General features: G+C 46.1%; 1 protein-coding gene across 5 annotated transcripts in view; it reads left to right on the forward strand.

Annotated features, from left to right (window-relative positions):
- The window catches only part of SGK1 (serum/glucocorticoid regulated kinase 1), a 111,868-nt gene extending 100,300 nt beyond the window's left edge, over window positions 1-11,568 (forward strand). The window contains exons 1-12 of one of the 5 annotated variants that reach the window (XM_004263805.4): window positions 2,892-3,082; window positions 5,933-6,008; window positions 6,719-6,794; window positions 7,209-7,313; window positions 7,416-7,499; window positions 7,600-7,731; window positions 8,001-8,113; window positions 8,463-8,586; window positions 9,021-9,116; window positions 9,628-9,783; window positions 9,888-9,977; window positions 10,362-11,568. In XM_004263805.4, the coding sequence (XP_004263853.1) occupies window positions 3,049-3,082; window positions 5,933-6,008; window positions 6,719-6,794; window positions 7,209-7,313; window positions 7,416-7,499; window positions 7,600-7,731; window positions 8,001-8,113; window positions 8,463-8,586; window positions 9,021-9,116; window positions 9,628-9,783; window positions 9,888-9,977; window positions 10,362-10,529 (1,254 nt within the window). In that variant the 5' untranslated portion in view covers window positions 2,892-3,048 and the 3' untranslated portion in view covers window positions 10,530-11,568. Of the gene's footprint in view, window positions 1-2,891; window positions 3,083-3,315; window positions 4,283-4,333; window positions 4,862-5,625; window positions 5,804-5,932; window positions 6,009-6,718; window positions 6,795-7,208; window positions 7,314-7,415; window positions 7,500-7,599; window positions 7,732-8,000; window positions 8,114-8,462; window positions 8,587-9,020; window positions 9,117-9,627; window positions 9,784-9,887; window positions 9,978-10,361 lie in introns of those variants that run through there. The other 4 variants (XM_033406887.2, XM_004263803.4, XM_004263804.3 and 1 more) reach the window with 4 other exon arrangements.
- The last annotated feature ends 591 nt before the right edge of the window (window positions 11,569-12,159 follow it).

Consider the following 12,159-nt stretch of genomic DNA (forward strand, 5'->3'; position numbering starts at 1 on the left):
GCCTCTCCCCAGTAGAAAATTCCCCTCTCTGTTGTTCTATGGCAGGTTGCTCAGACCTTTGTTTTAACACTCATCGTGTTGTATCATAATTTACGTGTGTGTCTCCCTACTTAGAATGAGTGCTTCTGTCAAGTCAGATAACGGGATTACTCATATCTGTGTCCTTTGATCTTAATATCTGTACTTACTTGATAAATGCTTGTTAAATACTTGCACGAATGAATAAATGGAAGGGAGGGGAGGGAGTGGGGCAGGAAGGAAGGAGGGAAGGAATGAAGGATGTATCAGTTCAATACCTCCTGTGATGATTAGCTGACAGCAGGGCTTTGAGGCAGTTAGCATTAGTGGGAAGGAGGATGGGAGGCAATATTTCAGAGTTTGGGGGACCAGAGAGTATGTCACTGCCATGGGTGGGAAGTGGGAGAGGCATAGGAGTCAACTTCAGTGACAAAGAAAGGTTAACTGAAGGAGATAAATCTGGTCCTATAAGTAAGTTTTGTTACCTCACAATTTTGCCTATCATCTGTCCAACTCAGAAGAAAAATAACAATAATTGCTTAATCCTTAATAATGAAAAAATGCTGTTAGAGAAGACAACATAAGGTCTGCCGAGTAGACGGCTACACGTAGATTATTTAACAAAACCCTATTCCAAGATTCTTATAGTGTATAGTCTTGCTTATTCAACATCACTGCCTTGGGAAAAAAATAAGCCCTGTGTAAATAAAGCATGTAGTTTTGTGGGTTTTAATAACTCAACACTATTATTCTAGATAATGCGTTCTCTTAGTTATCTGCTGTATCACATTCCTAACTCCTTTATGCATGTCGATTTTGACAGTTATGAATAGGGAAGGTAATAGTCACTATAGAACCTGTGTTCTATAGATAGACATTTAACCACCATTGCTAGTTACTGATCTATAACAGTTATCCTGAATTAGCTCATTTATCATCATCATTTTGTATTTGATGAATACTGTAAAAAAAAAAATGCACTTGGTGACAACCTTCAACAAAAACTGATCCATTTTGTTGCTCTCTAGAGTAATAATTATGTTTTCTGGCATTTCTATGTACTATCTTTGGAGATGCTCCAGGAAAAAGATTTCCGTACGCATTCACCAATAAAACAATAAGTATGGCAACCTAAATGGTACAGCACAGGATTGTTATAGAATTTATGACAGTTTGAGCAATACAAAATAATCATATTGCCCTGTTATCAATGGAAGACATTTTATCTAAGGAATGAAGACTAACACAGCTGACACATTAAAGAAATAGCCCAAGAGGGGAACTTAATTATTTTGCATGTTTGTCAATTGCAGATGTATTAAAATGGGGGAAAAAAACCATGATATTTTTCTTATATCCCTAAGATTTATATGCATTCATATTTAGGCTTCTGAAAAGATAAATCATTTTAGAAATCGATGTTCATATTCTGAAACTTGCTTGTCAAACCCTGATCTCATTTTATATTGACATTAAAATATTTTAACAGTAAAAAAAAAAGTTAAGTCCTTATATTTTTCAAAATATTTCCTCTAATATGTTGAGAAGTACCAGGAATTTGTTTTCTGCGCCTTTAAATTAAATGGAAAGAATCATATCTTAGTAAAGCTTTCAGGTTGTAGTATTTATAGTTCATCATTAAGGAAAAATTTTACTTAATCACTAAGTAGGAAAGCTAAAATAGTTTTCGTATTAAAATACACAGTGGAAACTGTTTTGTTTCAGTGCAAACATTACATCTTGGTGAATAATTCCCATTTGAAAAGCTAAAATAATTTTCGTATTAAAATACACATACATTGGAAACTGTTTTGTTTCAGTGCAAACATTACATCTTGATGAATAATTCCCATTTGAGAGTTTGATTGCGTTTTCCCAGTATGAGGAATAAATGAGATGATTGGCTTGGGGGAGTGGGGAACTAATTAGCGTATCTCATATCAAGCCGTCTATCTATTTTCTTTGCCCTCACAAGGTATTGCGGAGGCATTATCTGGAACTGATTAAACCCCAGGAGAGAAGTGGGGGAAATCATACATTCGGGAGTAGTTCTCCCGGAGAACGCGAGCGCCCTCTAGCTCGTATTTACAAGCAGATACTGGTGACGTAGCTCGGGCCACTTCGCCACCAGGGTGTAGGAGGGAAGGGGCCGGATTTCTCCTGGTAGGAGCACTCTCTGAACCAAAGAAAGAGGCTGGCGACAGGAAGGAAGAACAGATCAAGCGTTTGAATAGCAGCCACAGGACAACCTAAAGCCTGTGAAGAGTTAGGCGCGCGTCGCACACAGTTCCCCCGCGTACCTCCCCCGACCCCATACACCCGCCGCCGTGTGTCACCTTCCTGTTCGGAAGTCTTAGTAGGTTGCTGGGACAGAACAGGGGGCCCCTGCTCCACCCATCAGGTATCCGGTTGGAAGAAAAGCCAGTCTCAACAACTTGATTCTCTCCGTTAAATGATAAGTTTAGCAGACCATCCGTCTCCAACGGCTGCACATTAGTGTAGGGGGAGGAGGGAGCACAGCAGACGATACTTTTCTGTTCCAACCACAAATCATACGGTTGTGCCTCTTCTCTGTTCCACTTAGAGCCCTCTAACTTAAATTCCACGTTCCTCCTGGAATGCGAGCAGAGCCTCTTTGAGAAAATGAACTCTGTGCATGTGTTTTGAATTTTTTCTGGACTGGTTTGTGATGATAATCAGTCAAGTTACATTTCTTGTGTGTCTTGCTGGGGGTGTAATAAACCCAGAGTACTGACGACTGTAATTTTCTGGATGATGTTGCAACGAAGGGAATAAATGGCCCAGTGTTGAACTTTGCAGCTTGCTCCCTTCCTGTATGTAAATTGCCTTTTATATAAAGTGGGGTTCATAACAGAGCTGGGACGGCCGCCTCTGACTCGTGCTCCCTTATCATCTCAACTTCCAGTCCTATCAGGCACATAGCAGGGAGGCTACTCCAGCCATAACTAAGCTCTACCTCCAGCCTCCAGAAAGGAATCCCCAACCTTCATATCCTAGACAACCTGAAGAATGAAAGAGGAAGCTATAAAATCCCCTTTGAAAGGTTTGTCTGCTTTTATTAAGATAATTTGGATGAAATGGGTAAAACAAAGATGCTTCAGAGGATTTGGGGTTACTTGGCATGGGGGGGCACAGGAGGTGAGTCGCTGGAGGTTTCTTAATCTCATGTTTAAAAAACAAACAGGCAGAAATCCTGGTGCAGTTTGGTGTTTCTGGTCATTCTTCAAAAATTTTGCTTTCTCAAAAGGGGAAGGAACCGGGTGGGAGCGGGGCTGGCCTAGACTAGTTGAAGTGGAGCGTGGGATATGGGGGTACTGGCAATAACAAAGTCATGTTATATGAAGAATCCGTGAAAGAGGAAGCAGAAGTGGGCCAGTTGCTGTGACTTGGAGTTTCCTAAACCTTGCTTTGGGTTGGAGTGTCAGTTTCGGGGAATAGTAAGTGCTTTTTAATGAGTGGGTGCTGAGCAGAATTTCCCAGCCAGCCTCCAGCAGAGAGGATGTGTGTTCTCTTCTGCCAGTTTGAGGCTGCTGCAAAGCAGTGGAGGCTACAGATCACGTTAAGACAAATAAGGTGGTTGGTTTGCAAAACAAATTCCTGCCCAGCACCAAAGAAAAACCGCTTCACATGTATTCTTGGTTTGACAGTTAGTAGTTCGGAGTGTGTCAGATCCAGTAGGCAACCTTAAATGGCAGGGCCGTTGGCAGCAAGGGGTCATGGCAGGGCAGGCATCGCAGACATCCCTGACAAGCGCCAGGTACCCGGCCCTGCAAACTTAGTAACTGGCAGCCCTCTCCCCGCTCCTGGCCCAGTCGTTGTGCTCGTGGCTTCCCCGCCGGCGCTGGCGCGAGTCCTCCCACCGGCGGTCAGACTGCAGCTCCCAGGCATCTCCCAGCGGCGGGGTTACTGGAAGGCACCGCACCGCTGCTCTGCAGAGCTTCCCTCCTTCCCTCCCTTACTTTCTGGAGCGGAGGAGGCTCCCGGCTAATCTTTCAGGAGTTAACGAGTCACAAGTTATCTGGGACTTGAGGGAAAGATCGAGGTGGTAAACCTGTAAGAAGACTGCGGGGTCAGCCCTGAATTAAACCGGAGGAGGGGTAGGGAAGACGAGCACAAACTAAGAGATTTGAAGACAATGGGATGCGACCTTGCGGAGTTTTCAGGTCGGGGAGCGGGCGAGGGAACCTCGGGAGTCGACGATAGCCTGGGATGCCGACTCCGCACCGCCCCAGGGTCACGCCAGGTCTGTCCCCTAACTTGCCACCTCCTCACGTGTTTTTGGCAAGGCGGGGATTAAAAAGGCAAGGGGGAAAATTACATGCGGAAAGGACAGAATGTTCCCAAAGATTACTTTAGGGGGAAAAAAAAAAGTGAAATGCAGATTTTTTTTTCCTTTAGTGCAGAGACGAATTTTATTTCCGCCCCCTCCCCTCCACATTCCTGACCTCTCTCCCTCCCCCTTCCCTCTTTCTTTCCTTCCTTCCTCCTCTTCCAAGTTCTGGGATTTTTCAGCCTTGCTTGGCTTGGGCCAAAAGCACAAAAAAGGCGTTTTCGGAAGCGGCTCGGCCGTGCACAAGGGCCATTTGTTTGTTTTGGGACTCGGGGCAGGAAATCTTGCCCGGCCTGAGTCACGGCGGCTCCTTCAAGGAAACGTCAGTGTTCTCTGGTCGCCCTCGCCCGCTGCGCGCCCGGCCGCCGCTGCCCATGGGGGAGATGCAGGGCGCGCTGGCCAGGGCCCGGCTCGAGTCCCTGCTCCGGCCCCGCCACAAAAAGAGGGCCGAGGCGCAGAAACGGAGCGAGTCCTTCTTGCTGACCGGACTGGGTAAGCGCCGCCGCCGGCACGCGGGGGCTTGTCTCAACCAACTCCTCCACTAGTTGCTCGGATTGGGCGAGAGGGGCTGGGTATTTGGGGTAGTACCAAGGATGGAGAGATGGGGAAGGGGTAGGAGGGCGGCGGGAACCCGGGGACGCGCCGGGCGCTCTGGCCCCAAGCTGGGGCCGGAGATAAGGGCGTGCGGGGCCGCCCTCCCCCGGCGCTGCAGCCCTGCGCCCGACAGATAACCTCAGCTGGCGGTGCGCGGCCGGCCGGCGAGGGCTGCGGAGGCTGCCTTGCGGATTAGGGGAGAGTGTCAGGGTCGGCGCCGGGGCCGGGAGTGAATCCGAGCGGAGAGTTTGAGAAGCCAGAGCGGGCACAGAGCCACCCCGATCGCCTCGCACCGGGCAGAAAGCGCTCTGATTTCCTGATGTGCCGCGACTCTGATTTCCTCGCAGGGCGGAATAAATGAGAAAGGTGGAAAATTACCCCGGCCGCTCCCTCCCTCCCCACCCCCTCCGCCGGCGGTTTCCCCCTCTCCGGCCCGGGAGCCGAGCGAGGCCGACAACTGCCCTGCGCCGGGCCCTGCCCGGGCGGTCCCCGCGCCCACCGCGCCCCCCGCCCCCGCTCCGGGCTGGCCCCTCTCGCCGGGGGCGGAACCGCCTGCCGCCGGCCGCTTTGCCGCCGGGCAAGTCGCGCGGCAGCCGGGGGCGGGGTCGCGACGGGGCCGGGCAGCGCCTCCTCCTCCAAGTCTTGTGGGTCCCGCCCTCGCGGCGGCACAAGGCATATAAAGCCGGCGGCGGGGCCGGAGCGCAGTGTTGGCTGAGCCGGTCTCTCGGGCCTGACAAGTCCTCGTGCTCTCTGTCTCTGTGGTGATGACGGTGAAAACCGAGGCTGCTAGGGACACCCTCACTTACTCCAGGATGAGGGGCATGGTAGCAATTCTCATCGGTGAGTGTAGGAATACGACTGGACTTCCAGGTTACGCCAAGTGGAAAGTTTTGAAGGTCGGGGATCAGACTGGTGTGTGTGGCGTCGGATGTTACAAAGCCGTCTAAACGTTTCTCCTCTAATTCGCAGCTTTCATGAAACAGAGAAGGATGGGCCTGAACGACTTTATTCAGAAGATTGCCAATAACTCCTATGCATGCAAACAGTAAGTTTGGGGCGACGTGGGGAAATAAAATTAAGTAGGGAAGTTTCCATTTACCAGCGGTAAAGACATCCTCATCAATATATTGATCAGGAAGGCGACGACTTACCGAGGGTGGGGATCCCTTTTCTCTTTAAGTTCTAATTATTTCAAACATTTAAAGCATTACAATTAATTTGCTGATTTGGCTTGTTCTGGAAATGCAAGGTAAAATTTTCTTTTTTATAAACGTATTTATTTTTGGCTGCGTTGGGTCTTCGTTGCTGTGCCCAGGCCTAGTTGTGGTGCGCGGGGGCTACTCTTTGTTGCGGTGCGTGAGCTTCTCATTGTGGCGGCTTCTCTTGTTGCGGAGCACAAGGGCTCTAGGCGCGCTGGCTCAGTAGCTCCCGCGGCATAGTGGGATCTTCCCGGACCAGGGCTCGAACCCGTGTCCCTTGCGTTAGCAGGGGGATTCTTAACCACTGCGCCACCAGGGAAGTCCCGATAAAATTTTCATATTTGCCTAATTCACCCCCTCTCTCCTTGAAGAACAACCCTCTATGTTTAACTGGGTTTATCATTTTGGCTGTTATTTTCTCTCACTGAGTAATTGACTTGGGTGTTTTTAAATACTGAATCCCCCGGAAAGGTTGAGCCAGAAATTCACTATTGGTGTTGGTCTGCCCTCACGTGGCGAGTTAGGATGTTCAACGTTGCTCCTTTCTTCTCTGCAGCCCTGAAGTTCAGTCCATTTTGAAAATCTCCCAACCTCAGGAGCCTGAGCTCATGAATGCCAACCCTTCTCCTCCAGTAAGTGTTCTCTATTCGTGATGCATCAGTGGAGGAATCTTGTAAATGAGTCAGTTAGTTTTCCTATGTTGATGAATTATAAAATAGCATTCGAGTTAGTATCAAGGCAGGAATGCCTCGTTGGTTCATGGCAAACAAGTGATGTAAGCACTTAAGTATGAGTCAGTGGAGTATTTTAAAAGACATTTCATAAAAGTTATCTGCTTAAGAACAACACGATTATATACAGTTTCCATACTCTCATTTGAAATATTTGCATGTATGGATGAAAAGGAGTTTGGAATGTGTTTATAAATGTCTGGGGACCTGCCCCTGTCATTTGCAGATGTACCACCTTTTTGCATTGCCTATACTTTATTAATCTCTATCTTCCTTTGAAGCAAGGATATTAAAAGAAAACCTTTTATTTTCCAGCCGAGTCCTTCTCAGCAAATTAACCTGGGCCCATCATCCAACCCTCACGCTAAACCATCTGACTTTCACTTCTTGAAAGTGATCGGGAAGGGCAGTTTTGGAAAGGTAATTTCACATCTGAAGCTCTCATTATTTATAGTCTTTCATATGCTCATTTTACATCTCCCTGGATGTGAACAGGAAAATGATCTTTAATTTCAATTTCAGGTTCTCCTGGCAAGACACAAAGCCGAAGAAGCATTCTATGCAGTCAAAGTTTTACAAAAGAAAGCGATCCTGAAAAAGAAGGAGGTATGAGATGGGCTTGGAGATAGACATTCAGTAGACATTACCTCGCCATCTTGGCGCCACGTTGAAATTTGCCACTAAATCTTAATTGTCCTTTTTCTAGGAAAAGCATATTATGTCGGAGCGGAATGTTCTCCTGAAGAACGTGAAACACCCTTTCCTGGTGGGCCTTCACTTCTCTTTCCAGACGGCTGACAAACTGTACTTTGTCCTAGACTACATTAACGGTGGAGAGGTGAGCAGAGAGGATGGGAGCTGACCCCTGGCTGTCCCGTGCATAGCCTGCTTTGTTTTAATTTGAGAGGAAAGTTTTTAAAAGATAATTAGTGGGGGAAGAGTTACCAGATTTAGCATTTCCTTTAACCTGCCAGCGTTCAGATGGCTTATAAACTATTTAGGGCCACTTCCTGCAATTGTCCTCTTTAGCTATATATGTCAAGACAGAGCCAATGCATTGTCCGGGGTTTTTGGCAACCCAGGCTAACTCTGTTCTATCTCCTATAGTTGTTCTACCATCTCCAGAGGGAGCGATGCTTCCTGGAACCACGGGCTCGGTTCTATGCTGCTGAAATAGCCAGTGCCTTGGGTTACCTGCACTCTCTGAACATCGTTTATAGGTGAGCTGAAGGGCTCTTAGGGCTCCCTTCCTTGTGTAAAGGAGACATAGCCCGGCCTTTGACAGGGCCTTAAAATAATCTGTTTAGGCACAACTTGGTCATCTAAAACCGGGTCCCCAGCATGTGACCCATCTGTTGACTCCCTGCCATGAGGGAACTAGCCAATGAGGATTGTGCCTCATCCAGAATAGATGAACAGAACAAGGACCCCCTTTTAGATTCACTAACACAACTACAGTGAATGTAAAGTGCTTCCGATAGCCCTAGTGGTGATCTTTACGGAGGATTGCTAATGCGGTGAAATTAACTTAATACGACTACTTTCCTATTATTTTTTTATTTTTTACAGAGACTTAAAGCCAGAGAATATTTTGCTGGATTCACAGGGACACATTGTCCTTACTGACTTTGGACTCTGCAAGGAGAACATTGAACACAATGGCACGACATCCACCTTCTGCGGCACACCCGAGGTAGGCGAACTCCTGGTCCACACCCCTCCAGGAAGGGATCACTGCAGTGACTCTTAACTACTGAAAGAACAAGCTGTTTTCGGAGATGATTTAGTCCAGTTCAGTGCAAGTAACATACACTGGCTGTTGGAGGCATGAGAAATTCCAAGGCCTCACGTTGCTTTAATTAAAGTGAGCTGTTTGTAAGGTCCACACTATAAAAGGTTCTAAACCCCTAAGTAAGATATCTGAGGAGGGCCCAATAGCTTTCAAAACATCAGGACATGTAAGTGGCCAGTCAGCCTCAAAGCCAGCAGTTTTATCAGGAAGTAGTTTAAAGAAATATATCCTCCAAGTGGACCCAGGGTCTCTCAGCCCTTTCAAAGTGCATGCCTGGTCTTGGGATTGCCTCGTTTCAGGGGCTCTGAACTCTCTTTTCCTGGTCTGTCTTTCAGTATCTTGCACCTGAGGTACTTCATAAGCAGCCTTATGATAGGACTGTGGACTGGTGGTGTCTGGGGGCCGTCTTATATGAGATGCTCTATGGCCTGGTGAGTAGCCCATTGAAAATCGTGAAATATTGCCCTGGGTGGATACATTTCTCCCTAGAATGTAGTCTTAAAAATCTAGACTTAGTCTTAAAAATCCAGACTTATCTGGGCACACAAGCCCCATTGCAGACCTGATCATCACGTCTTGCTCTCTATCAGTATGCTTATCAAATGCTGATGAGAGAGGCATATTGGTTAAGCTAAAAATAAAATACCCTAAAATACCTATAGGGTAAACCGTTACCTAGTGGATTTTTTCTTTTGTAAGTTCACATTTTACTAGGTGTGACCACACTTAACCTATGTGAGAGTGAAAAACATGGCTTATTAACATCTACCCCCCGATAAGGGTGGCAAAAAGTAGACACTTAAAAATCTAAGGTCAAGAAAACCTATCAGGTGATAAACTTTGTCAAAACCAGCTTCATATGTTACGTTTAAGTCTTTCTTGGTAATGGATGCTCTCCAAAACTTCCAGTTAAGTAGTAAGTAATCTTCCTGCTTCTTTCAGCCTCCATTTTATAGCCGAAACACAGCTGAGATGTACGACAACATTCTGAACAAACCCCTCCAGTTGAAGCCAAATATTACAAATTCTGCAAGACACGTCCTGGAGGGCCTCCTGCAGAAGGACAGGACAAAGAGGCTTGGTGCCAAGGATGACTTCGTGAGTCATTTTTTCCTCTCCTCCCGGGCTGCATGGGTAGAGCCCTAGACCTCGCCGCCCTTCTTGAATTTCACTCTTCTAAATTCGTGCTTCTTTCTCAACAGATGGAGATTAAGAATCACGTCTTCTTCTCCCTAATTAACTGGGATGATCTCATTAATAAGAAGATTACTCCCCCTTTTAACCCAAATGTGGTGAGTATCTCTGTCGTGAGTGTGCACAGGCCCAGAGGGCATTTCTTTAAGTCAGAGTTGCTGTTGGTAGTGGTGGAAGGGGAAGGGCCCTCAGGGAATAAATTGGCATTCGTAAGCCATTATTTTACCCACAGAAGAAAGTAGAACTTTTGTCCCAACAAAACTCACGTTATTTTTCCACACCTTTTATAAATTACGGTAGCAAAAGACCGGAAAGTAAGCATGGTCCTCATAGTTGAAACTTTGTGTGGCCTTTGGGTTTTGTGCTTGAAATGGTTGCTGATGGTGGAAGTTGCCATATGGTGCCTGCATGAGAATTTCCCTTTCTTGTCTCCATTGTGAATTCTTGACATCGAGTACTGTTTTCTTCCCTTCCTGCATCAGAGTGGACCCAGCGACCTGCGGCACTTTGATCCCGAGTTTACCGAAGAGCCAGTCCCCAACTCCATCGGTCGGTCGCCCGACAGTATCCTCCTCACAGCCAGCGTCAAGGAAGCGGCCGAGGCCTTCCTGGGCTTTTCCTACGCACCTCCCGTGGACTCTTTCCTCTGAATGGTCTTAGGGTTGGTTGTGAAGGATTTTACGGGCGTTTTTGAAATGTTTTAGTTAGCCTTTTGGCAGAGCTGCCAGCTGACAGGACATCTTAAAAGAGAATTTGCACATCCCTGGAAGCTTGCACATCTTGGCAATTTTATTGCACACTGTTTGCTGGAAGCTTTTCGAAGAGCACATCCTCCTCAGTGAGCTTGTGAGGTTTTCCTTTATCCTTCCTTCCAATGTGGTGCTATCTCTGAAATGAGCAGTAGAGGGCCGCCCCAGGCAGATGCAGTGGTCTCATTCGTAGGAGGACGCTGTTCGGAGAAGGAGCTTCTGAAGGTCTGTCCGGGCCGTGATAACGCATCTTATGAAACGTGCCTTTTCTGATGAGATCGTGTTAGCTCCAAAGTTCTTCCTGTTGCCGAGTGTTTCCGTTCTGTTTTTCCTTGTGGACTTTCCTGTGTGATCAGCCGTATGAGTGTGGTATGCTTGCTCACAGAAGGACTCAGTTATAAGCATCAATGTGACACTTGCAGGACACTACAACGTGGGACATTGTTTGTTTCTTCCATATTTGGAAGATAAATTTATGTGTAGGCTGTTTTTTTTTGTAAGATATAGTTAATAACTAAAATTTATCGAAAATGGTCTTGCAATGACTTGTATCCAGATGCTTAAAGAAGCATTGCTGCTACAAATATTTCTATTTTTAGAAAAGGTTTTTATGGACCAATGCCCCAGTTGTCAGTCAGAGCCTGGTGTTTTCATTGTTTAAAATATCACCTGTAAAATGGGCATTATTTATGTTTTTGGGTTTTTTTGTTTCTTTTTTGCATTCCTGATAATTATATGTATTGTATAAAGAAAGTCTGTACATTGGGTTATAACACTAGTATATTTAAACTTACAGGCTTATTTGTAATGTAAACCACCATTTTAATGTACTGTAATTAACATGGTTATAATAATGTACAATTCTTTCCCCCCCCCCACCACACAACTTTTTTTGTGTGTGATAAACCAACTTTGGTTTGCAATAAAACCTTGAAAAATATTTGCAGAAATTGTGTCATGTGTGTTATTTTGTAAATTTCAGTTAAGGGGGCAATAGCAGATCTCTTTAAAATTTAAAACCGGGGAAATGGCTGCTGTAGTTTACAGCTCAGTGGCTTGATTTCCTCCAATAGCATCAGCTTCTGACTCTAAGAGAGAATAGGGTGGTCTTAAAGCCAATTATTTTTTTTTTCTTTGGTGGGAGGCTGCATTGCATGACTTGCAGAATCTTAGTTCCCAGACCAGGGAGAACCCATGCCCCCTGCAGTGGAAGGACACAGAGTCCTAACCACTGGGCCACCAGGGGATTCTCTAAAGCCAATTTATGTCAGTCATTATCCATAAATCCATCCAAACAAGTCCTTGTCAATTTAACTCTCAAGGACAGCCATGAAGTAATGATCCCTATACTCATTGCCTGCCCTGTGAAGTTGGCTGTTTGTCTGACATTTGACATTTGAAGTAACAGGTAATTCAACAAATACTTGGTGCCTTCCCTGGTGCCAGGCTCTATTCTGAGTGCTGAGGATAAAGCAATGAGCAAAGCTGACAGATCTGCCCTTACACATCCTGGTGGGAAAGACAGACTTTC

Source organism: Orcinus orca, chromosome 12 (assembly GCF_937001465.1).
Source record: "Orcinus orca chromosome 12, mOrcOrc1.1, whole genome shotgun sequence".
Classification (NCBI taxonomy): domain Eukaryota; kingdom Metazoa; phylum Chordata; class Mammalia; order Artiodactyla; family Delphinidae; genus Orcinus; species Orcinus orca.